The sequence below is a fragment of the Eurytemora carolleeae genome, unplaced genomic scaffold, assembly GCF_000591075.1.
Source record: "Eurytemora carolleeae unplaced genomic scaffold, Eaff_2.0 scaffold996, whole genome shotgun sequence".
Classification (NCBI taxonomy): domain Eukaryota; kingdom Metazoa; phylum Arthropoda; class Copepoda; order Calanoida; family Temoridae; genus Eurytemora; species Eurytemora carolleeae.
This window is the reverse complement of record NW_019396983.1, coordinates 31,415-57,966: the sequence shown is the minus strand read 5'-3', so window position 1 is coordinate 57,966 and position 26,552 is coordinate 31,415. Positions and strand designations below refer to the sequence as shown.

General features: G+C 32.5%; 3 protein-coding genes across 4 annotated transcripts; all 3 read right to left on the bottom strand.

Annotated features, from left to right (window-relative positions):
* On the bottom strand, nt 1–26,552 carry LOC111710780 (protein FMC1 homolog). The gene is made up of 7 exons (XM_023484910.1): nt 26,548–26,552; nt 22,406–22,410; nt 6,596–6,664; nt 5,914–5,961; nt 1,114–1,201; nt 318–394; nt 1–120 (listed from the first exon to the last, which is right to left on the bottom strand). The coding sequence occupies exons 3-7, from the start codon at nt 6,656–6,658 to the stop codon at nt 58–60; spliced, it is 339 nt and encodes a 112-aa protein (XP_023340678.1). The 5' UTR covers nt 6,659–6,664; nt 22,406–22,410; nt 26,548–26,552; the 3' UTR covers nt 1–57.
* Nucleotides 8,094–11,884, bottom strand: LOC111710778 (autophagy-related protein 101). 2 transcript variants are annotated; one of them, XM_023484906.1, is made up of 7 exons: nt 11,638–11,884; nt 10,612–10,713; nt 10,142–10,225; nt 9,942–10,020; nt 9,358–9,468; nt 8,632–8,733; nt 8,094–8,356 (listed from the first exon to the last, which is right to left on the bottom strand). In XM_023484906.1, the coding sequence occupies exons 1-7, from the start codon at nt 11,730–11,732 to the stop codon at nt 8,270–8,272; spliced, it is 660 nt and encodes a 219-aa protein (XP_023340674.1). In that variant the 5' UTR covers nt 11,733–11,884; the 3' UTR covers nt 8,094–8,269. The 2 variants fall into 2 exon arrangements, with proteins under 2 accessions (XP_023340674.1, XP_023340675.1); XM_023484907.1 differs by lacking the exons at nt 10,612–10,713; nt 11,638–11,884 and adding an exon at nt 10,472–10,563.
* LOC111710776 (cysteine-rich receptor-like protein kinase 7) lies at nt 12,827–25,030 on the bottom strand. Its single transcript, XM_023484903.1, has 19 exons — nt 25,012–25,030; nt 23,810–23,875; nt 23,224–23,283; nt 22,945–22,994; nt 22,699–22,754; nt 22,199–22,313; nt 21,485–21,582; nt 20,509–20,756; nt 19,290–19,401; nt 18,631–18,739; nt 17,448–17,508; nt 16,728–16,849; nt 16,208–16,508; nt 15,984–16,166; nt 15,250–15,551; nt 14,592–14,809; nt 14,419–14,457; nt 13,592–13,643; nt 12,827–13,013 (listed from the first exon to the last, which is right to left on the bottom strand). The coding sequence occupies exons 2-19, from the start codon at nt 23,867–23,869 to the stop codon at nt 12,956–12,958; spliced, it is 2,244 nt and encodes a 747-aa protein (XP_023340671.1). The 5' UTR covers nt 23,870–23,875; nt 25,012–25,030; the 3' UTR covers nt 12,827–12,955.

Below are 26,552 nucleotides of genomic sequence, written 5' to 3'. Positions count from 1 at the left end.
TAGACTATACCAAACTAATTTATTTATTTATACAACGGCTACAACGACATTTAAAATTTATTTTTTGACTTTTGGTTTCCTCAGTATTTTGGGTTCATGGGGTAGATTGAATCCAACCATCTATAGTATCACCCATATTCAACATTATTCTAAATTTTTTTTAAAACATTAAAAAATATAAAATAAAGTTTAAGAATTTTAAAACACATTGCACAAAATACTTAAAAAGAAGTTTTAATACCCAAAAATAAAAATTTCCCCCTCCCCGCCTCAAAAAATATCTCAAGATTAGTTTTTTAGTTGATATGTGAAATTTCCTTAGCAGTTTGTGACACGGTTCTCTCTCCTCTAGCATGATATTCATCATTCAGTATTTTCCAGTTTCTCTGAGATTCTAAATCACAGATCTGTATTAATGTCAGCCAAAATTTCTTATAATGTAATAATGTTTTATTGCAGGATATCTATTATTACATTATTTCAGTCATGATTCAAGACAATTTCAATTTCAATTAAATTAAAATTAGAGGCCTATTGTCATTTCATTTACTAGCTGAAGCACCAGGCGTTGCCCATTGGCCGTTGTTACCCCAAGGGTAACAATGTCAGCCCATTCGGTCCAGTCGTTTGGCCGGCTATAGGGAACATAAATACGAATGTCTTGTTTTATTATATAGATTTAGTAATTGTGCTTTTTTATTTTAAAACATTAATTAGAAAATGCAATTTTAGTAGTCCGCACTGATAGAATATTTGCCATTAATGTCTTAAATTGTTTTATGCTTGTTCCGTTGATTGGGGGAAACCTTTTTTCTTCTTATAAAGTTTAAATTTGAAACTGCGTTTTCTGTTACTTTCCCTTCCTTGGTTGAATATATACTTTGCTCGTTTGACTGTCTGTGTATTTGTCTGTTTGTATCCAATAGAAGTCAAATCGGCCATATTTTAAAAGATACGCCAATTCGAATATGAAAATCCTTCAAAATTTAAGAATAATTTAAAGTGGCTAACTCTAAGAAAAAACATTTAAAAGCTAAGCGCCTTAAAATCCTGGTGGTTATATAATTTACGACTTAACATGCTAATAAATAAGCTGAGAGAAAGCCAAGTTACCTAGATATGTTTTGTATGTATCCACCATGTACTGCATTTCTTGTTGTTGTTTACAAAGTAGCTCCTGAGTAGTTGAGTGTTTTCTAAACTAAAAAATTCCATTTTCTAAAATTAAATTAAATTTTGAATTTTATACTGATTGTGTGAACGCAGTCTAAAGTTACAATTCAGAAAGAAAGCGTGTCCTTTAATACGTATGTCATTGGCCTTGAGGCCATTTTCGGTCGGACCTAACATGCTTTAATTGGCATAGACTTTTTAGTTAATCAAGATATCAATATAAATTAAGCACCATATTTTTTACTAGTTCCTGTAAGATTAAATTTTACTAGAAGATTTTTGTATGCAAAGAAATTTTATTTATTCTTTTTGACCTCGATTTTTTTTTATGAGGCCATTCTCCAATTTTCGCAAAACTTTTAAAGAGATTCCTTGAAATGTATATAATGATTATGCAAGTTTCAAATTTGCATTTACTTGTAAGAGCTAGAGATTTTAAACCATTTTTAGTCTAATTTGTAAGAAACATTACAGAAAACTATAGCTAAATAAGATCACATATTTGCAATGACAAGAGTTAATTTTTATTTTCCCAACGTGTTAGTACTACTAAACAACTAATTAGTTTATTGTAGAGTTTTTTTTAACATGATCAAAATCATCCCTTTAGAATTAAAAATCCAAGATGATTTTGAAGATTGAATTTGCGCCGAATTCGGGCCGAAAACTGCCTCAAATCCTAAACTTTAGGAGGCCATAACTCAGCAAGCAGAGGTCAAAAAGCCTGAAATTTGGATTTAATGTGTTCTCAGCTTCTCATATTATGATAGCTGTGTACAAAATTCAAGGAAAATCCAAGATATTGAATAGACATCTATAATTTCCAAAAATTGGCTGAGTTCACTAGGGAAAAGATAAATTGATTGTGAGATAAGTATCAAATACAAGGAATTTGTGAAAAGTAAAATTTGCTAAATCCCTCCCCTGAAAAAAAATCTCAAAACTATGTTAATATTTCAGCAAAATTTCTCCTAACATTTAGCTCTCAGGTTTCCGTTTTACATGGATTGATACTCCAATATTTAAGAAGGGCCCAAAATCTAATCCAGGAAATTACAGACCAGTGTCTTCGACTTCAATCCCATGTAAGCTTTTAGAGTCCATTATTAAAGATTAAGTAGCCCAGCACTTTCATGATAATTGTCTGATTAATAGCTCACAGCACAGATTCATGAGTAGAAGATCTTGCCTTAATAATCTATTAGTTTTTTGAGAGGGTCACCAAGGAACTTGATGCTGGAAACGACATGGATATTGTATATTTAGATTTTGCCAAAGCCTTCAATAGTTTCCAATACTAAACTCTTAAATAAACTAAAATTAAAAGGAATTCAAGAAGACATCTTAAAAAGGAAATGTAGTTGGCTTTCAAATAAAAAACAATGAGTTGTTTTTGTAAATCTCTACAAGACCTATGTGCGACTCCACCTAGATTTTTGCACAGCAGCCTGGTCACCCTGGACCGAGGCTGACTCAATATGTTTGGAACTTGTTGAAAAGAGAAAGAGAAGTTCGAATGATATCTGGACTTACCGAAAAAAATATATATGGAGCTGAACTTGAAGAAATACATGAGCAGGCCGACATGATTCATACATTTAAAATAATGGATTCAGTGATGTCAACCCTGCAACATGGTTTAGAAAGATCAACCACAACAGAGTGACAAGAATGGCTAATGATCCGTTGAACTTATAAGTATAAAACTCCGAAACCAGTATCAGAAACAATTTCTTCAGCTTGAGAGTTCCAAGAAAATGGAACTCTATCCCACAAGAAGTTAAACAGTCTACTACAGTAAATATCTTCAAAAGAAGCTATAAAAATTCAGACAGTATCCGTGAAATGCTGATGCAAGATTACCAGTTACAAAGTCTATCAGAACTATCATCAGCAACTTCAAGTCTTCAAAGACAGCCTCATTATAACTCTACATGGGTTTCTGAGAATTATTCAACAATAACAAAATGTTTTCCCACAGTGCATAAAGTAACCATAAAGGTTCAATAAATAATAAAATTAATTTATTGAAAATCTATAATATTGTACCACACAGTTGCTTGTTAATTTTTTCAATAAAATTCAAATTATTCATTAAAACCTTTTATCCACACTTCAGACTTTAAAAAATGCCTCATTAAATGAAAATATAAATTTGAACCCAAATCTATATTCTATTCTTAAATTGACATGATAAGGAGAAATTGTTAGTTGTTGAAAGAAATTTTTTTTTTGGTCTCCTTATTAGTTCGGTGAGAAGGAGCCCATTTAATCTTCAGTAAGCTAGCAACTCTTGGTGTGTTGAGTACAGCATGAATTCATCAAGAATTATACGAACATGTTTTCAGACATTGACTCTTATTTTGTTGATTTATCAGATGAGTTTTGCAATTGAAAAATACTTCTCGAACCCAACAGGAACACATAACATGATAAAAACCAATTATCAGGACTCAAATGTTCATAAAAAATATCATACTAACAGGGTTGGTAAAAGCCCGAGTTTTTACAAAAAAAATCAGCCCAGTAAGTTTTTTTTTGTTTATTTTGAGGCTTTATTGGGGTTTTCAATTTGAGAGTAGTTAAACCTACTAAAATTCATACTAATTCATAATAGACTATTTAAGCAATAGATGAACTTTATAGTTATGCAAAATAAAATTGATGTGATAATAGGCTATAATCATATGTAACTACTATTAAAATACAATAATATCACCTCCCTTATTCAAAGAAATTTTATATCCTTGATCTATTACAACAAATTTTAAGTTTTGAAAGCTCTGTGCATCTTATTGGGTTTTTCAATATCTTTGTTACTTGTTATTAACCCTGTATACCAAAATAAATCAAATAATCAACCCATCCACATTGGTAATTTTATTTTCTCAGAGAGTGTTATGCATTTGATCTTAGTTTTGATGGTTTCCCACACAGATATCAATAAAGTCACCCCATTTACCATTATGATTTGTCCAAAAGATCAATATGATTGGGGTCAGTCACAAAGCATGGGTTATCAATATAGATATCTTTTCCTTCTTGGCATGCTAAATGGAACTAATGGAAATCTAACTTGGGGAGGAATCAATAACCTGACATTTCAAGAATCTATAGAAACTCTTTACAATGTAAATCCCTTGAATGTCAGCGTTGATTCAATCAATTCAGTTTTACAAGACCGCTTTATCATACCCTATGGATACTGCAAGGAGCTAAAAAATTATGACATGAACAGATATATTACAATTACCACTAATGGAAATATTAGTGTTTTTATAACAGATCCTTTGAAAACAATATATTATAGAATATCAGAGTCCTCTATGATTGGAGATAAAATAGATCTTGTGGCCAAATCTACTTTGTATAATGATTTCTTAACATTCATTCTCTATGTCCATGAAACACATCTTTACAAAGATAAACCTGGTGAAGATTGCACTGACTATGGAGAAAATGACGAGTTCTTGAGCTACAATCACTGCAAACAAACAGAGCTAGAGGCAATGCTTATTCCTGATATAGGCTGTTTACCCCCATGGATGTCTCCAAGCTTCCAATGTGAGGGAAAGATCAGGCAGGGTATTTTTCATCATATCAACAAATAAGAATTTTTTTCATTTGAAAAAATATGAATAAGACCGTATCCATAAATATATCTGGTGTCAGAGTTGGAAATATAAAAAGCTTTCTTCGAAATTTAATGAAATTAAGCTAGGTCACTAAACTACTTACTGCCAATTAAAGTCCTTAATCACTGATTCAAAATTAAAGATACATGAGGATTTAAATCATTGGTTCAGAATTTGGACTGGTGTTAGGTAGTTCAGTGACCTTTCCAATTCATGTATCATTCGATCCCAGTTGTAATAAGGGTCCCTCTAAGATATTATCAATCCCATCTCTATTTAGACGTTCATATAGCAATCAAACATTTAAATTTTTGGACGAACTTCTGATGCAAGCTGAATGGACTCTAGATCACGAGTCGACAATTTGCAAACCTCCCTGTCTCCAGACCAGAATTAGATCAACTTTTCTTATCAACTCAAAGAGCATAAACCAAAATAGATCAGTTGAACTAATTTTCAGGCCAAGCGTAGAGGTAATATTTTTGCATGAAATACTAAAAATGTGGCAAATTAAATCAACAGAAGTGGTAGAATCTCCTTTGTTACATTTTTTTCAATGCCACCCTTAGAATAAGAAATTCTGAATTAAGTTAACTTTGAGATTTTTGGTGGGTGCATGAAAATACTTTCACACATTTAGGTATCTAAGAGCAGTCGAAGCTACGATGGATTTGATTTCATAGTTGAAGTTGGGAGTGCTCTAGGACTTTGGATAGGCATGTCTGCATTGAGCCTTTTTGATTTTCTTCTGAATACAATCAGAAAAGTATATACTAAACTTAACCGATGGAAATAATTGTGAACTGACTAAAAACAGTGTATGTTACTCACTATCTGTATCTTAGAAATTATAATGAAATACAAATTTAATGACAACGAAATTTGCATTGATGATAAAAAAAGGGAAGTACTAAGAGCCAGCTTATAGTTTACAAGTGGATCTACAGTTAAATAAATGCTGCTCATTTGGCAGCATATGTATGTGTATGAAAGAGGGAATATAACATTTTTATTATCATAATGTTTTATTGTAAAAATAACATTCAACTTGTGAAGTGTATACTTGTTTGTAAGAAAACATTTAAATGTTTTAATTTATATTTACCTCATTCATAATATAATTCATTCCTTGAGTTCCTTGGACTTTTCCAACCTTAAGAAAAATCACAATAAATTCAAAACAAATCACTAGTCTAATTGAATCCTTATCCAATCTGAAACCAATCTTCTATAATCTGAATTCAAATCCAATCAAATTAAATTCAATATAAATTTAGAAGCAATCTCCATAGTCCAAAACCAATTAACTTATTTTAACAAAACAAATCGAAATCAAAGTTCTTAACTAAATTCTAAATCTAAACCCTAACAAACACAAATTCAATCCGTTTTTATTCATTACACAAATCCAATTCCAATCAAGTCAATTCTGATCCAAATCTAAACCTTGTATCCAATCCAAGTGCAATAAACTGTTAATAAACTTCCTTTCCTTTAGAGGCATTACCACATTAAGAAATAATAATTTGGACTTTTTAAACTAGGATTCTAAAGATCTCAGCAGCGCGACCAAATTTGAACCGTGCAAGAATTCTGGAATGCCTACCATTTGCTTTTTGAAAGAGTCATTTTTGATACACACAAAATTGCAGCAACAAGGCCAAATTTAGTTTTGAGGTACCTAGCATTTATAAACTGTCAAAAGTTCCAAATTTATTCATTTAAAGTCAACCCATATTCTATCAGAAATATCACAAAAAAAAAATCAAAAGTTTTCTTTTTCTTACATTAGCTTGTCTTAGTTCTGATGCTATTCCTCTGAGCTGTTTTAAAGCTCCAGTTAAAGCCATTTTTCTGAAATACAATTTTTATATAAAAAGACGTACTAAACTTGTTTTGGGCATTTTATCAAGTTCCAATTCTAACAGATGCCAACATTTTGTTTCTGATAAATATTTCAATTATGAATGGTCTTGCGATATTTGTTGTGTTTATCAACTTTTATCACTAATATTTAACTTTGAAATTTTTTATAAGAAATTAGTTAATAACAGAGGCTCTGAACCAATACGTAATAGCTAGTTATTTACATTCTTAGTTTGATTCATCAATCATCATATATTTTTTAATCCATAAAACAAAAACAAAAACATATATCTAAAGAATGATTTAAATGGTGTAAATTAATTAGACAAAAAAAGCATCTTAGTTTAAAAGGGTTTTCGTTTTTATCTCAAAATATTTTGACAAAATAGGGTTTGAAAACTATTTTTTTGTAGTAATTACATTATTTGAATAAAACACATACAGGTTTACCCACAAAGGTTGACTGTAAAGACGACCTCAAACTTATAAAATATAACGATTACAAGATTGCCTTGAATAGTGTCTTTTTATGCCCTTCAAACTTTTTGGTAAAAAATTAAGCCCGATTATCATTTCGTGTTTTAGGTGCTTTAATTCTTAAGTCTTTAAGGGTTCTATTTGTCTAAAAGTCTTCTAAAACTCAACCCACTAAAGATTAAACCTAAGTTTTTTAGCGTTTAGATTTTAGGGAAAACTTTAAAATTATCAAAATTTATTGGCATTGCAACGAAAGAAACCAATTTTCAGTTGCAGTGAATCCTAAATATAAGTAAATACAGTACAACTTCTGTACAATCGTCTTTAAAGTCTCATCCTTTATGGGTAACCCTGTACAACCGTAGAAAATTTTGTTACATTTTTACTGAGAAATTTAGTGACTTTGTACACAAAGATTGGATTATATGTACAATGTACATTATATAATTTGGAACATTTGTTTACATTTTGCTATGATGTATGAAGATTGAAGACGACCCAAGAAATGATTTTATTGTTAAAAATACCAAAAATTGTAAACAAGGTTTAGATTAAGATGTGGGTCAGAACAAATACTGGTTACTAAACAGACGAACAAGTACATTACGTGGCTATTCAATTTTTAAGAAATTCTGTATGACGTCATTGGTGTCAAATGCGACACAAGCGGCACTTAACGTAGAACAAATTTTAAAGAAAAGAAAGAATATTTAAAATTACACTAATTCCAGTGTAAACTTGAATACTTTCGTCGAAATATGTCCATTCTCCATTGCCCTCTTATTGTACTTGACAGTCTATTTGCCAGTCACTAGATGTTGTTTGTTTACGATAAAACTAGTTCTTAAGTTTTTCTAATACATCACAGCAGAATATATACCAATCTAATAACCTCTCCTTAATTCCATACCTCAGTAATTTGTAGCACATGAAGAGTATAGCTGTAGATAAAAAATTCAGTGTGTAATTATTTTGATTTCAATTTTTAAAAAAATATAAGTATTTACACAAAAAATTATATCTTATACGAACAGATTATCATGTTCAGTGTACATAACAATTTGCACATTTGTACATTACAGTTTGTACATGTGTCATTTGTACAACTCTTAAAATCTTCATATTGCCAAGGTGTCCTTGAGTAGTCTTCTAACAGTATTTATTCCTACACTGGGAGTCGAAGGACTGGATGTTGAGTGGCAGGCCTACAACAAGAATTTAGTGAACATTGAACATGTAAATACTTCATTAAAAAAATTGAATAAGTGAGACTTAAACGTACACAGATGCTAATTTCTCATCTCCAACTATAATCTTCTAATCCCATAAACTTTGTAACCTGACTGTGAATCTTCGATTTATCATAATTTGACTTTTTTATCTGACAGCATTCTTAGTTTAAAATATAAAAAATCTCAGGCATCAAGTTCAACAGATTAGGTATCATAAATAATAGATGAAAATAAAAAATTCCTTTTACCTTAAAAAGATATGGCTGTACGTCATGAAAACTTGTATCAAACACGAGTTCTAGGTCGGACTGATTTGGCATCTTTGGAAGAAACTCATGCTTATTCATAACCTTCAACAAAAGTAGGTAAAAGAAAATTCCGTCCCCCCCCCCTGCTATGTGTTTATCTTCACATAGAAGAGTCTAGACCCCCTGCCTCCATTACAAATTCTTTGGCACAAAAATGGGACGTCATGTTTTTTTATTTAAGTATGTTTTTCAAGAATTCCAAAGAATAATAAATGGGCTATGCCTTTTGATCAAAAGTTTGTTAATTTCTATATTCTTTATAAAAAATCAACCATCGGTATTTATTTATTATCTTCAAAGCTGCAAATATGGACAAAAAATACCTTTTATTTATATGTAAAAGAACACAAAAATTGTTCTGTTGAAAAATACATGGCTTAGATCATAAGTCATAAAACTCAAAATAATTAGTATTATATTAATATACGATGCAAATGATATAAATAATTAGTCCTTGAACTGCGGTTAGAGGGAAAATAATAAATAGGGGGGGGGGCGTGGATTAGTGCCCCTTCCCCTTAGGCCTTCGCAAGTACATTTTCCATGTAAACTGTTTATGGATTTAGACCTTCATCTATATATTGTATTTAAGAAACCCACTTCCTGGATAACATCCTTATTAATTTTAATAATCCCTGACGTACGGTTCTATGTTTAACATTTTACCTCTGTAATGTACAACGTCTTTTCCGAGAGAACTTCGCCCAGTTTTTCCCGCCATCTGATTCTTTCATATTCATTTTGTAGGGTGACCAACTCCACTCTTATAGTCCAAACCTGGAACAAATAGTTTCCTGTTATCATGTGGAATAGGTTGGTTCGTTTTTTAGAGTTTGAGGGTTTTGCCTTTTGGACTTTAAAAGGTTCAAAACAAGTCGTAGAAATTATACAAATTTTAGAATTGCTTATTCTAAATGTGTTTTTTTTGTTTCAGCAACACAAATATATATTTTTTTTAAACTTGCTAAACGATCGTTTTTTCCTCATAGGGTAAAAATGTTTCAAAGCTTAATAAAAGCAAACTTCTATTAGAGTACAGCTTTGAAATGTTGGAAGTTTTATTAAAAGTTTTAAAAAAAAGAACAAAAAGGTTTTATTGTAAACAAACAGCAATTATAAACAAGATAGAATAATACCAATATCTTCCTTATTATCAATTAGAAATGGGATTAAAAGGTACTGCTCTGAATCTGTCTACTGGACGTCAATAGTCCTTTTAAACAAAAAATTGCAGAAATGAAAGAACAAACCTCCCAAGGAATATTCTCTGGAGGAAAGGGCCACCTTGTTCTCTTTCTTTGATAGAACTCGAGGGATATCTGACCAGACCTAACAAATAATATCCATCAATCAACCAATCATACTTTTAGGGACGCCCTACCATGATTGCACTAAGCTCTAAAAATCCTCTGTTGCGATAAGCGCTCTGAATTTTATCAGAAGTATTTACCTGAGTCCATGTGTGTTCTTTAAATCTTCAGCAAAGGATAAAACTTCACGTCTGATCAATGAGTCTAGTCCTGGAGATGAGGTCCTGAAAATAAAATTATTATTTTCCAAAATTGAGATGATGAAGCTAAAGGAACTGGCTTCTTGTCACAAACTGTGAAATTTAACCCTTCTTTCTTTACAATCTGATGTCGTAAACCTTTGATAATCCATACTACGAATTCTGCTATCATGATATAGTCAAAGTTTGAAGTATCAAAGATTTACGCCATCATGTTGAAAATATTAAGGGTTTAGAAACGTGTGATCTATAACATGATACATAGTATACCTGACATATGTGTGATCTATGACAGCATAGTATACCTGACATATGTGTGATCTATGACAGCATGGTATACCTGACATATGTGTGATCTATGACAGCATGGTATACCTGACATATGTGTGATCTATGGCAGCATGGTATACCTGACATATGTGTGATCTATGGCATGACAGTCGACGTCCTGATAGCCAACAGTTCCTATACTGTAAGAACTCTCAACTTGATAGCTAAACTTTCCTAGGGCTCTGAAATTTTTTTTATCAGTATATATGGAAGAAAATTTTATTATAGTACAACTAAAATCTAGCTTTTTAGAAGCTAGCTAAGAAGATAGATTGACATATAGAAGTAGGACCCTACATTTAGAATAGAGAAACCTACTTTTAGAAGATAAGAACCTAAATAGAGAAAATAGGAACCTAAATATAGAAGATAGTAACCTACATATAGAAGATAGGAGCCTAAATATAGAAGACAGGAACAAACATATAGAAGTTAGGAACCTAAATATAAAAGATAGGAACCTACATACAGAAGATAGGAATCAACCTTTAGAAAAACAGGAACCTACATATAGAAGATAGGAACTTACAAATACAAGATTGAAATCTACTAATACAAGATAGGAACCTACCTTCAGAAGATAGGAACCAGGAACTTACCTTAAGAAGATAGGAACCAGGAATCTACCTTAAAAGATAGGAACCTTCCTTTAGAAAATAAGAACCTACATATAGAAGATAGGAACCCACATAGAGAAGATAGGAACCTACATATTCAAGATAGGAATCTACATATACAAGATAGGAACCTACATATTCAAGATAAGAATTTACATTCTACATATGCAAGATAGGAACCTACATATACAAGATAGGAACCTTCATATACAAGATAGGAACCTACATATACAGGATAGGAACCCACATATACAAGAAAAGAACCTACATTTACAAGATAGGAACCTACATATAGAAGATAGGAACCCACAAATAGAAGATAGGGACCAGGAACCTACCTTCTGAAAATAGGAACCTACCTTTAAAAATATGCACCTACATATAGAAGAAAGGAATCCAAATATAGAAGATAGAAACCTATATATAGAAGAGTACAAGAACTTATATAAAGAAGATAGGAACCTTCATATATAGAAGATAAGAACCTACCTATGGAAAAGAATTGGATGGAAAAGCGCTAAAACTGCATCTTCCACTTGACAGGACTCAACTGCCAACTCAAAAATATGAGATCTAGCGTTCATTTTTACTCAATTCAGCTGGATCATAAAAAGTTGATGGACCTGTGGAACATTTCATCAATTTGTAATGTAAAAATCACTCAATGTTTTAGTATTAATAAGGAAATCACTTCTGCTATTTCATATTTTTTTCTGAAATAGAATGTTTAACAGTTAATAAAATCTTAAATTAACATATTGTAAAAAATGTATAAAAATCTATGGCACCAATCTTAAATAAGTTCACAGAAAAAAATCATAATAAAATAAAGAAATTAGTTTTGTGATCACAGTGAATAGTTTCAAGATTAATTGGCTAAATCGAACCAAAGGTGTATTTTTTTCTACTTAAATACAAAAATTCAACAAAAGGAATTGCTTCTAACGTTTTAAGCACTTGCTTAGTCTTCAGTGCTTTGTCACATATAACTCAATTTAGGTCATAACATTAAATGAATACAATCAAACAAATAATAATAATATTTTTAAAACATAAAACTTTTACCAATACTAATAATAATGATAACAACTAATTTTTAGGAGTAAGTGCCTTTTAAAATAAAACGTTTTCCATTTGGATATTAGAGTTCATTTTCTAAGTTTTTAAATCTCGACCATCTAAAATAACTTTTAAATGACGAAAGACAATTCATGACTTTTTATATTTTTCTAGTTTGCGGCAGTCATTAAAATAAACCTAATTTAGGAAGTATTTTTCTATGAACCAATAATCATAGAATACTGAGATATTAAGAATTTGGTTTAAATTTCAACCATGAAAATGTCTAATTCTGAACAAATTAATTCATGTCTCCGTTAAATTTGAAAGCCAAAAAATTATCAAATGGCAATGCCTGATTGACAACGGTATTCTTATAAGCTTTATTTGATCGATTATGAATTAGAATTAGAATTATGAATTTTTGGTTTCTAACACTGTTTAGTGTTTATTTTCAATTGGGTATTCTCTACAAAAGTGACTTGCGCATTTCTACTGCAGGAAAACATTTATCATAATTTAAAACACTTTTAAACCAAGGGTAAAGTTGTTTATCTGGCATTGTCATCTTTGCATGAAGGGTCACTTAAAATTTCGCTTACAGGATGACAAGCATTATTTAATCTCAAGATTAAGAAAAAGAGTGGATCAAGCATTAATCCCGATATCCACCATTCAAAAGTTCCCAGCTCAGTTAAGCTTAGCCCGATATCCAACACGAAAGATTCTGCTTCAGGTGAATTACCAATTACCATCCTTCCAACAAATTTTCGGCATAATTTGATACATCTTCGATCTGCTCCAACCTAGAGAAGAATCACAAATCTATATTTATATAAATATCTATTTTTATCTTTTATTCCATCAAGTAAAGGTTTTAACAAAATGGCCTAAAATTCATGACAGTGACATGTATTTGTCCAGATTATAAAAATGACTTAGATGTTATAATCTAGACTCTAGAGTGAAAAGGGGGGGATACATATTGCAGAACATAAATCATAAAAGATGGCCCGTTACGTCACATCACGTCACGTCACGTCACGTCACGAGATTCAAGTGACCCTCTGTGCAAAGATGACAATGCCCGATTTACAACGGTACCCTTAAAAGTTTTGTCTGATTAAGTATGAATTAGATTTTAATGCTAATCATTTTGAAAACTGATTATTTTTTTTCAAAGTGACCAGCACATTTCTACGGCTGGAAAACAAATAGAAATGTTAAGTATCACTTTTAAACCTAGAAAAAAGAAAATATCCTTCACATTTTTTATTATATAAGATTTCAAGGACACCGTTGTGAATCGGCCATTGCCATCTTTGCATGAAGGGTCAATAGTCAATACACTTACGTTTACAGTCCCTTTAAGTAAAGTTCCTACCTGGACACAGTCTCATCGCCACTGCTGTGATGTATTTCAAAGGAGACTAAATCTAAAAATATAATTTTCTTAAAAATAAAATTTTTTTGAGAGAACTTTATTTTTTTTTGAAAATTAAACTGGTCATCATAAAAATAGTTTGTTTTCCTAACAACTTTGCGCAGCTAGAAAAAAATACTTTAATTTGTTTTCATATTTTTTTAACTTTCGGAGAAAACCGTAAATTCATTTGAATTGTTATAAAAAAGGGCAATTATAAAAAGGTTCAGAATTTCTTCAGGAGTGTATTTGACATCTTAACTTTAGTTTCCAGGATTTGTATTTCAATTTTTATTTCAATTTGTATTTCAATTTTTATTTCAACAATAACACTGACAGTAATAACTAGAATGGCTATCTCAAACATACTCGAGAAAAAATTACCGAAAAAGTTAACAATTTAATCCTGTTAATTTTCCTTGTGCAATGTGCATGCTTTTTGAATTACTAAAAAATATCAAAAACTTTCTTAAAATATTCAATTTTACGAAACATTGGGATCTTTTTAAATTTTTGAAAAGCAGACTGGCCGCCTTTAAGAGTATGGTGGTAGATCAAAGATTGATTTAAGTTCAAACCAGCCTTAACTGCAAACCATAAAGAAACTATTCTAGTTGAAACAAAAGAGAAATTACCGTTTTTAAGTTCATTAAAGCATCGTAAATATGTGTCACTGTCTTATTCATATTTTAAAAAAGTTTACACGCAAGAGACGTATCTTAAAATCAAATTAATAACAAAAAAGTATAAAAAATTAATCATATTGAATAATGATAAAACTCAATTACCTGATTGAGAGGTAGAATGTTCATCATTTATCATTAAACCTATTTATAACATAAAATTACTTTATAACAACATTTTTTGTTTATCAACTACGTTTTATTAAAAGCACTTGGTGATGATATTTTGTTAATTTTATTTTAATATTTAGTCCTCAAAATAATAATCTATAACTTGCCTTCAAAATCTGGGATGTCTTGGGACTGGCTGATCAGAGTCAAGGGAATTGAATAGTTAGACTCTTGGGTTCCTTGAAGTTGAAGAATTGTGCTGGCAACTGATTGAGGGTTTGATCCAGGTTGACCTGACTGCTGCTGACCAGCCTGCAGAGGCGGAGGAAGATTTGACATAGAATTTGGATTTATCTTAAAGAAATTTTCAGCTCTAAGTCCTGATCTAAAAATAAATTAGTTCATGATATGGATGTTTGAAAGCAGTGCTTAGGGTCCGAATCCGCAATATTTTGGTTCCCTGGATCTGGAACTGAATCAGCAAAAATATGCGGATCCAATGGGCAAAAACTCAACAATGTGAACTTAAAAAAAATGCTTGCTCTTAAAAAACAAATCTCAATTGTTAAGCAATACAAAATTTTTTTTAAAAAACATCAAGATCTCTGAATAGTTCAATAAATCTTGAAAAAATGTTTAGAACCTGGATCCGGATCCATTAATTTCAGGATCCAGGATCTAGATCCTGATCTGCATTAAAATGAATTGGATCCTTAGCACTGTTTTGAATAAGTATTTTTTTACATGTCAAACTTGATTTATTTCATGTGACAATGTAATAAAATAAAGAACATTAGAAACTAGTTTTATTTTTTAGATTTATACCTATTTACGGTTGGATCTTGATTCCTGTTATCAGCGCCACCCATTGTTTGTCTTTCCACGCCACCTATAGAAGGACCGTCAGCGCCACCTTTTGTTTGTGTTTCCGCGCCACCTAAAGCTGACCTTCCCGCTACCCCTATAGATGGACCATGAGCGCCACCAAGCGGCCCATTTATAGAATCATAGTGTTTCTGCAGTTGCCACGAGGTAAGACTGCTCTTCAGTTTAAGAAAAACTTCTTCCATTTCAGGTCTTTCTTTTCGTTTATCCCTTGTACACCGTAAACCATATTCAAACAATATCTAGAAATTATAATATGAATAGTAATATTAGATAACATGGGAAAAAGTATTCTGATGGGATGGAAGGGTTTCTTTATCAAATTTCAAATATGTCAACATAATCAATTATCTAACTTTTTAGGAGTTTTATCAACGATTACCGAAGAAACCCTTGAAATTTCCAATGGCAAACGATTAAAAATGTAAACTTTAACACAATTTTTTAAAGAATTAAAATTGGATGTATCTCTTCCTTTTTTTGGTCATCTCCTCATGGGGGGAATTTACAAGAAGCCTTAACAAAAGTCATGGCAACGTAGAAAGAAAAATGAAAGTCATCCATCCTTAACTTAACAGCAGATTAAAAGCAAATCGTTGATGGTAGGCTTAAACTAAAGGATTATCTAAAATGATGTCAACCTTTTAACTTAAATATCATTATCTGAAATCTACCTTTACTATATTATGCGAGTTCTCAACATCTATCGGAATTACGGGATCAACAAAATTCCAAATGTTTACGTCCTCAGATTTGAGGAGGTCAATCAGGTAGGGTTGACCTCGACTAGGTCGACTGTTTGGAGGTTTACCAGTGATCAGGTCGAACAGGATGACCCCAAAACTGTATGTATCAACCTGAAATATAAAATNCCCACCCGTTTACAAATTTAACAAACCTTTGTATTAAGCTGTCTATCTGCTATATATTCATGAGGAAGGTAGAATTGGGTTCCTGATATGCTTGAAACCAGCACCTTGCTTTGGTCTACACCTATCTCCCGAGCCAGACCAAAATCTCCGATTTTAGGCTCCATATTGAGATCCATCAGAATATTACCGGGTTTAATGTCTCCATGGACTAATCTGCTTGGACCGTTAAACTTGCTGTGAAGGAACTGTAATCCGTTTGCGGTTCCCTTGGCTATCTCGTAGCGCTGTGACCAGGACAATGGAGGAGTTCCGTTCTTTCGCTTTAATCTATAAAATGGTACCTTTAAAGGCCTTATCAAGAATGAATAAGATATCCAGGTTTACAATTTTCCAGTTAAATTATTTCAATGTGGATGACTTGTATAATTTTTTCTTTACACAACTTAAGGAAATTATACAAAAAAATAAAAAAAATTTCGGGCCGTAAAACGACGACAAATTCGAGAATATTCATTAATTGATTAAATCAATAATTTAGAGTCTCACCTATCATCTAAGGATCCATTAACCATGAACTGAGTAACAATACAAGGATCATCTAGCTGATCACAGTAGGCTATTATGGGGATAATATACTGAGATTTCTTCTGGTTTAGAAACATGATTTCCTGAATATCAATTAATGTAAGAGCATTGCCTGAGCTGGGATTTAATAAACAAGAGAAGTAGTTCAACTGTATCTTCTTAGTTTAACTACCTTTAAGTGCCGAAGAGATTTATTAAGCTCATTCAGAGCTGGAAACTCTTGTATTGTGGATATCGAGATCAATGCTTAATCTCCTTTTTTTGTTAATCTACAGATTTTATACAGGAAAGTGTCTAAATTTCACGAATCAGAATGTAGTTTGCAGAAACCGGACCGCCAATCAGAGGCCGGGAAATTTTGAGGGCAACCAATGAGAGCACTCTCATTGGTCGGAATCCAGGAAGAACTCTTATTGGTCGGAATCCAGGAGGGATATCCAAGAGACAGGATTAAACAGAAAATAAAAAGTGTCACAGAGGATATAGAGATTCAGCGAACAGTATTAAGGGAATCCAATACAAGAGGTTCCAGTTCAGTTCAACTAATTCTGTCGCTAGTCATTGTCCAATTTGGATGATTTGCATGACTAAAAAAACTGAATAACAAAAGAAAATGCGGGAAAGGTGAAATATAATACTTAATGATAAAAAAGATTATCAATCCAGATAATTTGATGGTACCTGAAAACTTTGTTGAATTATTTTCTGAATTTGGGTGTTGGCTTTTAAGCTTAAATCTCGCCTTAAAAATTGTAATACGAACATTAAATTTTATTTAATCTTTTTTTTCTCGCTAAAACACAAATTTAAATATTTAACTGTTTGAGCATGGCGTATGCTATGTATTTGGTAACGTAACATTCGACCCAACATTACTCAAAGTTTATCAGAATAACAAAAAAATTCTTTGTCATGTTTTTACAGATATTAATTTAATACAGAGATCCGAAAACCTTTTAGCGTTCAATCTCATCTCAAACCTTCAATCATGGTTGTCTCGATAAATAATCCAAGTATAAATAAAAAGAAGTTCTGCAGAAAATTCTATGTATTTTTGAAACAGAATCAAGATGACAAATGTTTTTTCAATGGTGGTATTTTATAAAGAGGTTTGTGATAAAAGGGATCGTGATGGCGTACCCCAGTTGGATCAAGAAGTCCACGGGTATTCCATAGCTTCTTGAATTGAAGGGGGCAAAATTTATTTGGGAAATTTCAAATTTTACATTTTGGTAATAACCACTAGAGAATTTTTTATATTAAGAATTAGCCACTTGTGAAATCTAACATTTGGGAAGAATTTTACATTGGGGAGGTTGCCACTTGGGAAAAATGACAAATAGAAAGTTGTCACCGACTTGGGAAATTTTACAATTGGAAAGTTGCCAAATGTGGGGAAAAAATTGACACATGGGAAGTTGCCATTTGGGATCTTAAGAAAATTGAAATGTGATAGGTCAATCTCAAGGAATAATAATTTTCTTAAAACAATAATAATAGTCTCAAAAGTAAAAATGTGCAAGTATCTTTTTTCCATATCATGATCTGAGTTCGTTTCACTTTTGTCCAGTGTTTTTGTTTGTTTATTTACTTTCTTGTGGTTTAAACAAAATTATTTTTGATTTTGATGGTTATTATATCATTAGAACTGACGAGGGTCAACCCAGACAGAAACATATTTTCAATAAAATGTGGAACTAAAATCTACTTCATTTAATCTACAGAGGTTTGGTCCATCACCATTCACCATCACCAAACTTAAAATGCGATAGGTTCTCATTTGGGAAAATTAACATATGGGTAGTTGCAACTTGGGAAAATGCTATAAAAAATTTCCGGTAGGGACAGTCCTTTAAGGAAATACCTTATACGTTTGATAGCAACCTCTTGATGGAGCCATTCTCCTTTGAAAACCTCGCCGTAACCACCATTTCCGATATTGTTACTCATGTCCCAGTTATTTGTAGCTTTCGCTAATAAAACATCCATTTTGATCTTTCAATAAAGGCTTTAAAAAAGAAGCTATATTTACAAATAGAAAATAATTTTTTTTTCAAATACACAAAAACTGCAGAAAGAGAGAATCATAAATTTGGACCGGAAATGGTTATTTGCAGCTCATATTGATCACGAAATATCATTGATTGATAATATTTAAAATATTTTAGCCGGAATTGGTAAAATAACAGAAAATCTGAAATTGTATATTTTTAATTAGGTAAAAAGCGGTCATTTCAATCGACTGTGATCTTTTAAAATACAGCGTTACCCAGTAGAAACAAAGGATGAGACTTAAAGGACTATGGTACGGAATTTTTAAATGTCTATTTTCTTATCTTTAAGAGTCCATTATTAGTTTCTTTGCTAAAACATTTAATAAGCCTTTAGATTAGTTTATCTTAGACAAAACTCTTATTTTACCCTGGGAATAGTCCTATTTAAACAGTAGTCGTCTTTCTGGACGTCTTTACAGTCTCATCCATTTTTGGGAAACCCTGTATGCATAAAACAAATGTTGCCTCCCTAAATCATGAATTGAAAGATTTGGAACACTGTACACACTGGAACTGCCTTGTGTGCTCAAGGAACTGTGGGAACCCGTTGAAGAGTTCCGAGTTCGGTTAGGATGGAAAACCTAGATATTTTTGACATAAGAAACATGAGAAAATTAAAACTGCAAGTGACCCCAATGTGGACTCCCGGACCGTCGCCAGGTGTGGGACCAAGAGGTCAAGTGACCAAGAGGTCAATTAATCAAGAGGTCAAGTGACCAAGAGGTCAAGTGACCAAGAGGTCAAGTGACCAAGAGGTCAAGTGACCAAGAGGTCAAGTGACCAAGAGGTCAAGTAACCAAGAGGTCAAGTGACCAAGAGGTCTAGTGACCAAGAGGTCTAGTGACCAAGAGGTCAAGTGACCAAGAGATCAATTGACAAAGAGGTCAAGTGACTAAGAGGTCAAGTGATTAAGAGGTCAAGTGACCAAGAGGTCATGAGATCAAGAGGTCAAGTGATCAAGAGGTCTAGTGACTAAGAGGTCAAGTAACTAAGAGGTCAAGTAACCAAGAGGTCAAGTGCCCAAATGATCGATTCTCAAGTTGGCATATTATGTATTAAAAGTTAATTTGGCTCGAAATCAAAGAACTCATGATTTTATTGACATAATGAAAAATATGCAAAATTTATTCGTATTTCAGAGGTCTTGTCTGTGTAAAACTCATGTACCTAATTGGGGGGGCTAGTGGACGGCAAGTGTACCTGATTAAGGGGGCTAGTGGACGGCAAGTATTGCTGATTAGGGCTAGTGGACGGCAAGTGTACCTAATTAGGGGGGCTAGTGGACGGAAGCGTACCTAATTAGGGGGGCTAGTGGACGGCAAGTGTACCTAATTAGGGGGCTAGTGGCCGGCAAGTGTACCTGATTAGGGGGATAGTGGACGGCAAGTGTACCTGATTAGGGGGGCTAGTGGACGGTAAGTGTACCTGATTAGGGGGCTCAGTTTCATTTGCCATAATATGTTTGCCATAAATATTTTTGCCATAATTACATTTGCAATAAGTATGTGTAATTATGGCCAGTGTAACCATTATGGCAAGTGTAACTTATGGCAAATGTGACTTATGTCAAGTGTAACTTTTGGCAAGTGTTACTTATGGTAAAAGTATTATGTCAAGTGTAATTATGGCAAAAATATTATGGCAAATGAAACTGAGCCATTAGGGGGGCTAGTGGCCGTCAAATGTACCTGATTAGGGGGGCTAGTGGCCGGCAAGAATTGCTGATTGGAAGGACTGTTTGAACCAAGAAGAAGTGGGGATCCAGCAATAGGAGATCCATGAATAGGAGTAGGAGAACCAGGGTTATAGAAGGGTATCTGGTGTACGCTGGGGTTCATGGAGTACACATCCCTTCTCTCTCTTCCTCCCTGCCCAGGGTTCATCACAGGTTGAGTAATATTCATACTTCGGGTTGTATCCGGTGTATCGTAATCAACTAAAAACAAAGCATATTACATCTATTAAGTGTCTTTTAAAGTAATTATAAGAGACCCTCCATTAAAAAATGACTTCAACATTCTTAATATCCTCTGATGCCAAAATTCTAATTATTTCCCATATTCTGGGTTTATAGTCGGGAACTTTGTCTATATTTTTTTGCAAAACAGTTTAATGCGAAATTGTCGCATGTTTTTTTTCGCGCGAAATTCTGCATCGTTTTTCTTTCTTACGCAAAAATAATTTTTACGAAAATTTGAAATATCGTGAAAAAGCTCGAGAATACAAAAGAAAATGTTCGCGAAATTTCGCATTTTTTCGCAAAAGTTTTCTTTAGCTGGAAACCCTGATCATTAATGGTTGCCGGTTTCTAAAATGATACTCATGGTTTTCTGAATAAAAGATGAGCAGGAAAATGGTTTTAATGAGAAATACAACTATATCTCTATTCAGATGGAACTAATATGAATTTCTGAAGGAACACTTAAAGTGCGTCTTTAATAATAAAAAAAAAGATAAATAAGAGATCAACCATCATTCCATCAAAATCAAGTCCGAGACCCCTTCAAAAATAATCCCCAAAGAAAGGACGGAAAGTGATGTAACAGTTGATTAATGACACTAGTCTAGTGTGAATCAATATGTTCAGGTGAAGGCCAGTGATCAAAGCCTCCTTGGCACTGCACACTAACATGCCCATGCTCGACCAAGTATAAAATAACCCACCTGGGGACATCTTAATCGGATTTGTGTAAACTTTAGAAACTGGTTCTGGATAATTAGTCTGTACTGCAGGAGTATTGTTGGCGAGGACTGGACCAAATCTTAAACATAAATGGGTATTCTATATATATACTTTGCTTGTCTGTCTGTCCGTTTGTATCCAATTAACATCAAAACGGTTAATTCGATCCTACCCACCTCGAGTATATATGGCAACTATAATGTTTAAGGATACTCATTGCTCAAAATTACAAAAAGGAATTGAGTCTTTGCCACAAACTCTGATTTTCTAATCACTATTTCTTTGGAACCAAATGTTTCAGCCCTTAGACATTTCAAGCTGTGAATTCTGTTAGATCAAATAATCTGAGTTTGAAATATCAAAGGTTTACATTATCGAGTTCTAAAGATATTGAGGTTTAAATATTTGATTCTATTCCAAAGACTCAATTCTTTTGTCTAAAAAATCCACGAAAAAAAGTAAAATATGGACACTATAAACAGCACAGGGGTTCGGTAATATAACATTAGGAAAATATTAAATAAAAATTGAGGACGAAAGTCATGTTATACACGTCAAAACGACCTTTTCCCAATTTATTTTATAAAAAAAAAATAAGCAACTGTCATATCAATTCTTCTATTGAAATGATTGGAATAATTTTCTATTCAGTTTAAGCATAAAATTTTTAATTAATCTCAATCCAATGATTAGACCTGATGAGACGATGGTGCTCCTTCTTGACATAGTTCTTGAGGAGGTCCATGCCGCGGTACAGTTGGATCTTGTGAAAATGGAAGAAGATATCCTGGATTTGTAAATTCCTAGATCCTAAATTTTTGTTGAACAACTAAAAGGGTAATGATATCAATAATAATAAGAACAATAAGAAAATAATAACAACAAACTATAATTATACTTCGCTTGTCTGTTGGTTTGTTTGTTTATTTGAATCCAATAAACGTCAAAACGACTGAACCAATTTTTTTATGGGAACTCACATGACATAAGGGAATTTGGGAAGGTTTAAGAATGATGGAAAATTTTGCACGGAAAAAAACTTCGAAATTAATTTTTTTTAAATGCGCAAGTTGAAAAAGAAAAATGGCAGCTCCAAGAGCAACGGTTAACATCTGAACTTTATACAAGAGAAGAGGCCTGAAACCCTATTTAGTTAACAATACAAAAATTAATAACAATAATAAAAATATCCTACCTAGGTACTGCAAAAGGGCTTTTGCAGGAGATTCCCCAGGAATATAGGAGAACTTCCTAACGGAACAGATTATTGTTCATACAATTAAAAAAAAATTGCACAAGAAAAACATTACACATAAATCAGCTTTAATGCTTAAAGTGCATTAATTAAAGTTTATTAGTATTATAATTAGCAATCAATCTACAGACGAATTACTATTCCACAAAAATGATCAAACAAAATGATTTCTGATTAAAATGTTCCCTAAATTTTTCCACTTCCATGATAGAACAGTTACAAACTGATGCCAGAGCCTGATATCAACTCAAGTCAGTTAGGTCAATGTTAGACAATAAAAAAGAACAGAAATGCAAGGAATGAATGTTCCTATAAGTATAAAAAGTATAAAATAAGGGGGGGGGGGGGGGGGAGGAGGTAAAACAATATCAGTAGTTGACAAAATAATGAAGTTTCAAAAACCGAATCAGCAAGTAAAAACCAACTTCTAAACTAATTCAACATTTGAAAACCGACTAGACCTTCCTGCCAATTTTCACAGATATTGAGTAAATCTTCTATTTCTTGGTATTCACCAACTGGAAGCTAAAATAAAGAAGAAACATTGTAAAACAGTTTCTTAGAAAACTGGTGACCATTTAAGGTGTGAAATATCCTAATTTGAGTATAAATTTTCAGTCCTATTCTTAATAAACCCGGAAAATTTCAATTGAGACTTTAAGGTCGTCTTCGACCTTTGAAATAGTTTAAGGCATTTTTTAAATTTAGTAATAGCTTTTTTTACAAAAAACATTATTCACAAAATAGCCTTAGTTCTAGCATTTCAAAAATGTAGTCTGTCAAAATACCTGAGATATTAAGATTCATTAAATAAAACCACGTGAATGTCTAATTCTGAACAAATTCATTCATATCTATTATGAAATAAAAAAATAAGGGCTATTTATTGATTTTTTGATAAAAAATTATTGCTAATATTAAATTGCCAACCCATGATAAATGTTGCTAACTATTTTTAAAGTCAAAGACGACTTTGTAGTCTTCAATCAATTAAAAAATTCCGGTTTATTTAGAACAGGACTGTATAGTATTGAATAATTGGTTGGCTTACGTCATAAATGAATTTAGGAACTTTAACTTTTCTCTCTTTCTCCCCAGACAATGAAAACATCGTGATCTGAAAAATTGGAAAATTTAAGCTTTTTTCTTTCTAGGTAAAAATGTACATCTTTAGCATACTTAACACATATTATAGTAATTATTGATTAAACGATTAGATTTGATCTCAAGTACTGCACAAACATTGAGGATAACTTTGGAACGTCCTAAAACAAAACAAAAAATATAAATTACGAAGAAAAAAGACAGAAGACAGAAGACAGAAGACAGAAGACAGAAGACAGAAGACAGAGGACAGAAGACAGCAGTCAGGAAACAGAGGACAGAAGACGCAGGACAGAAGAGACAGGGCGGAAGACACAGGACAGCAACAGAAGACAGAGGACGGCGCTACGACATCTGCTCTATTTCCATTTGCTCTATGGTCATTTGCTCTAGTTCCATTTGCTCTATTAACCATTTACTCTATAGCTCATAGATCACGACGTTTGTTCTATATGTCATCTGCTCATTACGTCAATTGATCTATGACAACGCGTCATTTGCTCTATAAACATTTTTATGACTGTGCTGGTCCAATTGCTCTACCCAACATTTGCTCTATGAGTAAACACGTCATTTGCTCTATAAACATATTTATATAAATATCTAATCATATTAAAACAATATTTTTACAATTTTACATTTTACAATTCTTCCTACAGTTTCAATATTCCGCCTGGTTGTTTGTCTGCTATTTGTGCCTATTGTGAGACCAAGTTAAATATTAACATTTCCTTGTTCTTTGAGTATTGTTTCCTAGCAGAACCAGGAGCAAGAGGATCTACAACATTTACCCTAGCGTCATGAACTTTTTGATGCACCAGACATCAATGACTTCATCCGCCGGCACAAATACAAGTGACGTCATTAATGTGACGAGCTGCTGGAATGGATAGTGATTTTTAATCACTGATTTTTTGTCGCTAAGTTTGATACTTTTTATACCTTATTTAGAGACAATTTATCGTCAATTTACGGATTTTTTCTCTTTTATATTTTCAGATTTTTAATACGTAAGTAAGGGACAAAAAGTCTGTAACTAAAGGATTATTTGTCGCAGATTATTAACATTTTGATCTTAAGGATACAGTGCACCCTGTTTGTTTAGAGTAGAATAAATATAGTTTTCACCACATATTAGGTTTTTTTTACCCCTCTTATTATTGAGCAGTCTCGCTGTCATGACGGACTTTGAAGAACTGATGAAAAGTGCAATTTGCGAATTTTCAAAAAAAAAATTCCCGCATTTCATAGTCAAGTTACGCTCAGGAATTCCAATAAAAGCTATTTTATAGTGTATTTTTATGTTATAGAGCAAATGACGTGTTTAGTCATAGAGTAGATTGAATATAGAGCAAATGACGTATAGAACAAATGACGTATAGAACAAATGACGTATTGAGCAAATGACTTGATAGAGCAAATGGAACTAGAGCAAATGACAATAGAGCAAATGGAAATAGAGCAGATGTCGTAGCGGCCAGAGGACAGAAGACACAACAGGCCATAAAACACATACAGAAGACAAATAACAGAAGACACAGGAAAAAAAGACAAAGGGAAAAAAGAAAACAAGGATCAAAAGATAAAATACAAACGAGACATCAAACAAAAAACAAGAAAAATAAACAATATGACATACTCCCCGGACTTGAGAAGACAGAAAAAAAGAGAACGGGATGAAGGGGAGCAGGATTGAATGAGGGGTTACCTGTATAGCCCTTTCCTTAGCATATGTAATGAATTGTCTTTTAGTTCGAGCGAGCTCGGACAGGGTGAACGACCTTAAAGGAAATATATTTTTTTGGTATAGTGTTAGGTTGACGGATGAAAGACGGAGATTATCTTAGACGACGAAATGTAAAAACATTATCTTAGCTGGATGCAACATTGATAGCGCCTAAATCAAATTTTGCAATGGAAACAAGAAAACGGTGGAATGAATGTCGTCTTTGTCCAGCTTTTTACTTTAGAAACGTCGCCGAGGAGGTTAATTCCAAATGCTGCAACAGATATATATCTCTAAAAATGGTCTGTGCACTTTTAAGAAATATTTTTTCAGAATTACAAAAAAAAATCACCCCCCCCCCCCTTCATCTCCATAATAGGAATGTTGTTTTTAGGGGTTTAATCAAGTAATTGGCTTTCACGGGCGCCCTAAATCATGTAACAATTTTCGCTCTTAACCGCATTAGAGGCCCTATATGAGACCATTGATGTTTTTTATCAATTTAATTAATGCTAATATTAACATACAAATGTTGATGTTAATTAATATTAACGTATAAATGTTACAGGTTAATGTTATTGTTAATCTACCTAGAAAGTATGAGGGTTTCCTTGGTATTAGGAAATGAAATTTCTTCACCAGGCCCTGAATAAAAAAGTACTTTAAAGGGACAGTTATGGAATTTTGAAAGAACCACTCCGTAAAAATGTCAAGAATTCAAAATCAGTTAAAAGAAGACTAATGAAGCCGGAAAAAGTTTCATCAATTAGTTAAACAAACCAAGAACTGAGTAAATTAAAGGGAATATAGTATCTATGTATAATTTTAAAAACTGATTATTTTCAAATGTGGTTTTCAACTGCATGAACTTATATAGGAATCATCAGAATTCCACACTTTAAAACCTAACAAAATCAACATCATCCAAATTATTGCTTGGAAAAAGGTTTCAAGGGTACAGAAG

Coding starts and splice junctions, on each gene's coding strand:
- LOC111710780 (XM_023484910.1), bottom strand. CDS start 6,658: ATGGCTTTAACTGGAGCTTTAAAACAGCTCAGAGGAATAGCATCAGAA. Junction 5,962..6,595: donor CAGAACTAAGACAAGCTAAT/GTAAGAAAAAGA, acceptor ATTTTTCTTAAG/GTTGGAAAAGTCCAAGGAAC. Junction 395..1,113: donor TACATACAAAACATATCTAG/GTAACTTGGCTT, acceptor TCTGTGATTTAG/AATCTCAGAGAAACTGGAAA.
- LOC111710778 (XM_023484906.1), bottom strand. CDS start 11,732: ATGAACGCTAGATCTCATATTTTTGAGTTGGCAGTTGAGTCCTGTCAA. Junction 10,021..10,141: donor AAGAACACACATGGACTCAG/GTAAATACTTCT, acceptor ATTATTTGTTAG/GTCTGGTCAGATATCCCTCG. Junction 9,469..9,941: donor CAGAGAATATTCCTTGGGAG/GTTTGTTCTTTC, acceptor TATTTGTTCCAG/GTTTGGACTATAAGAGTGGA.
- LOC111710776 (XM_023484903.1), bottom strand. CDS start 23,869: ATGTTTTCATTGTCTGGGGAGAAAGAGAGAAAAGTTAAAGTTCCTAAA. Junction 23,284..23,809: donor TTCCTAAATTCATTTATGAC/GTAAGCCAACCA, acceptor TCTTTATTTTAG/CTTCCAGTTGGTGAATACCA. Junction 19,402..20,508: donor CCACTAGCCCCCCTAATCAG/GTACATTTGACG, acceptor AAAAATATCTAG/GTTTTCCATCCTAACCGAAC.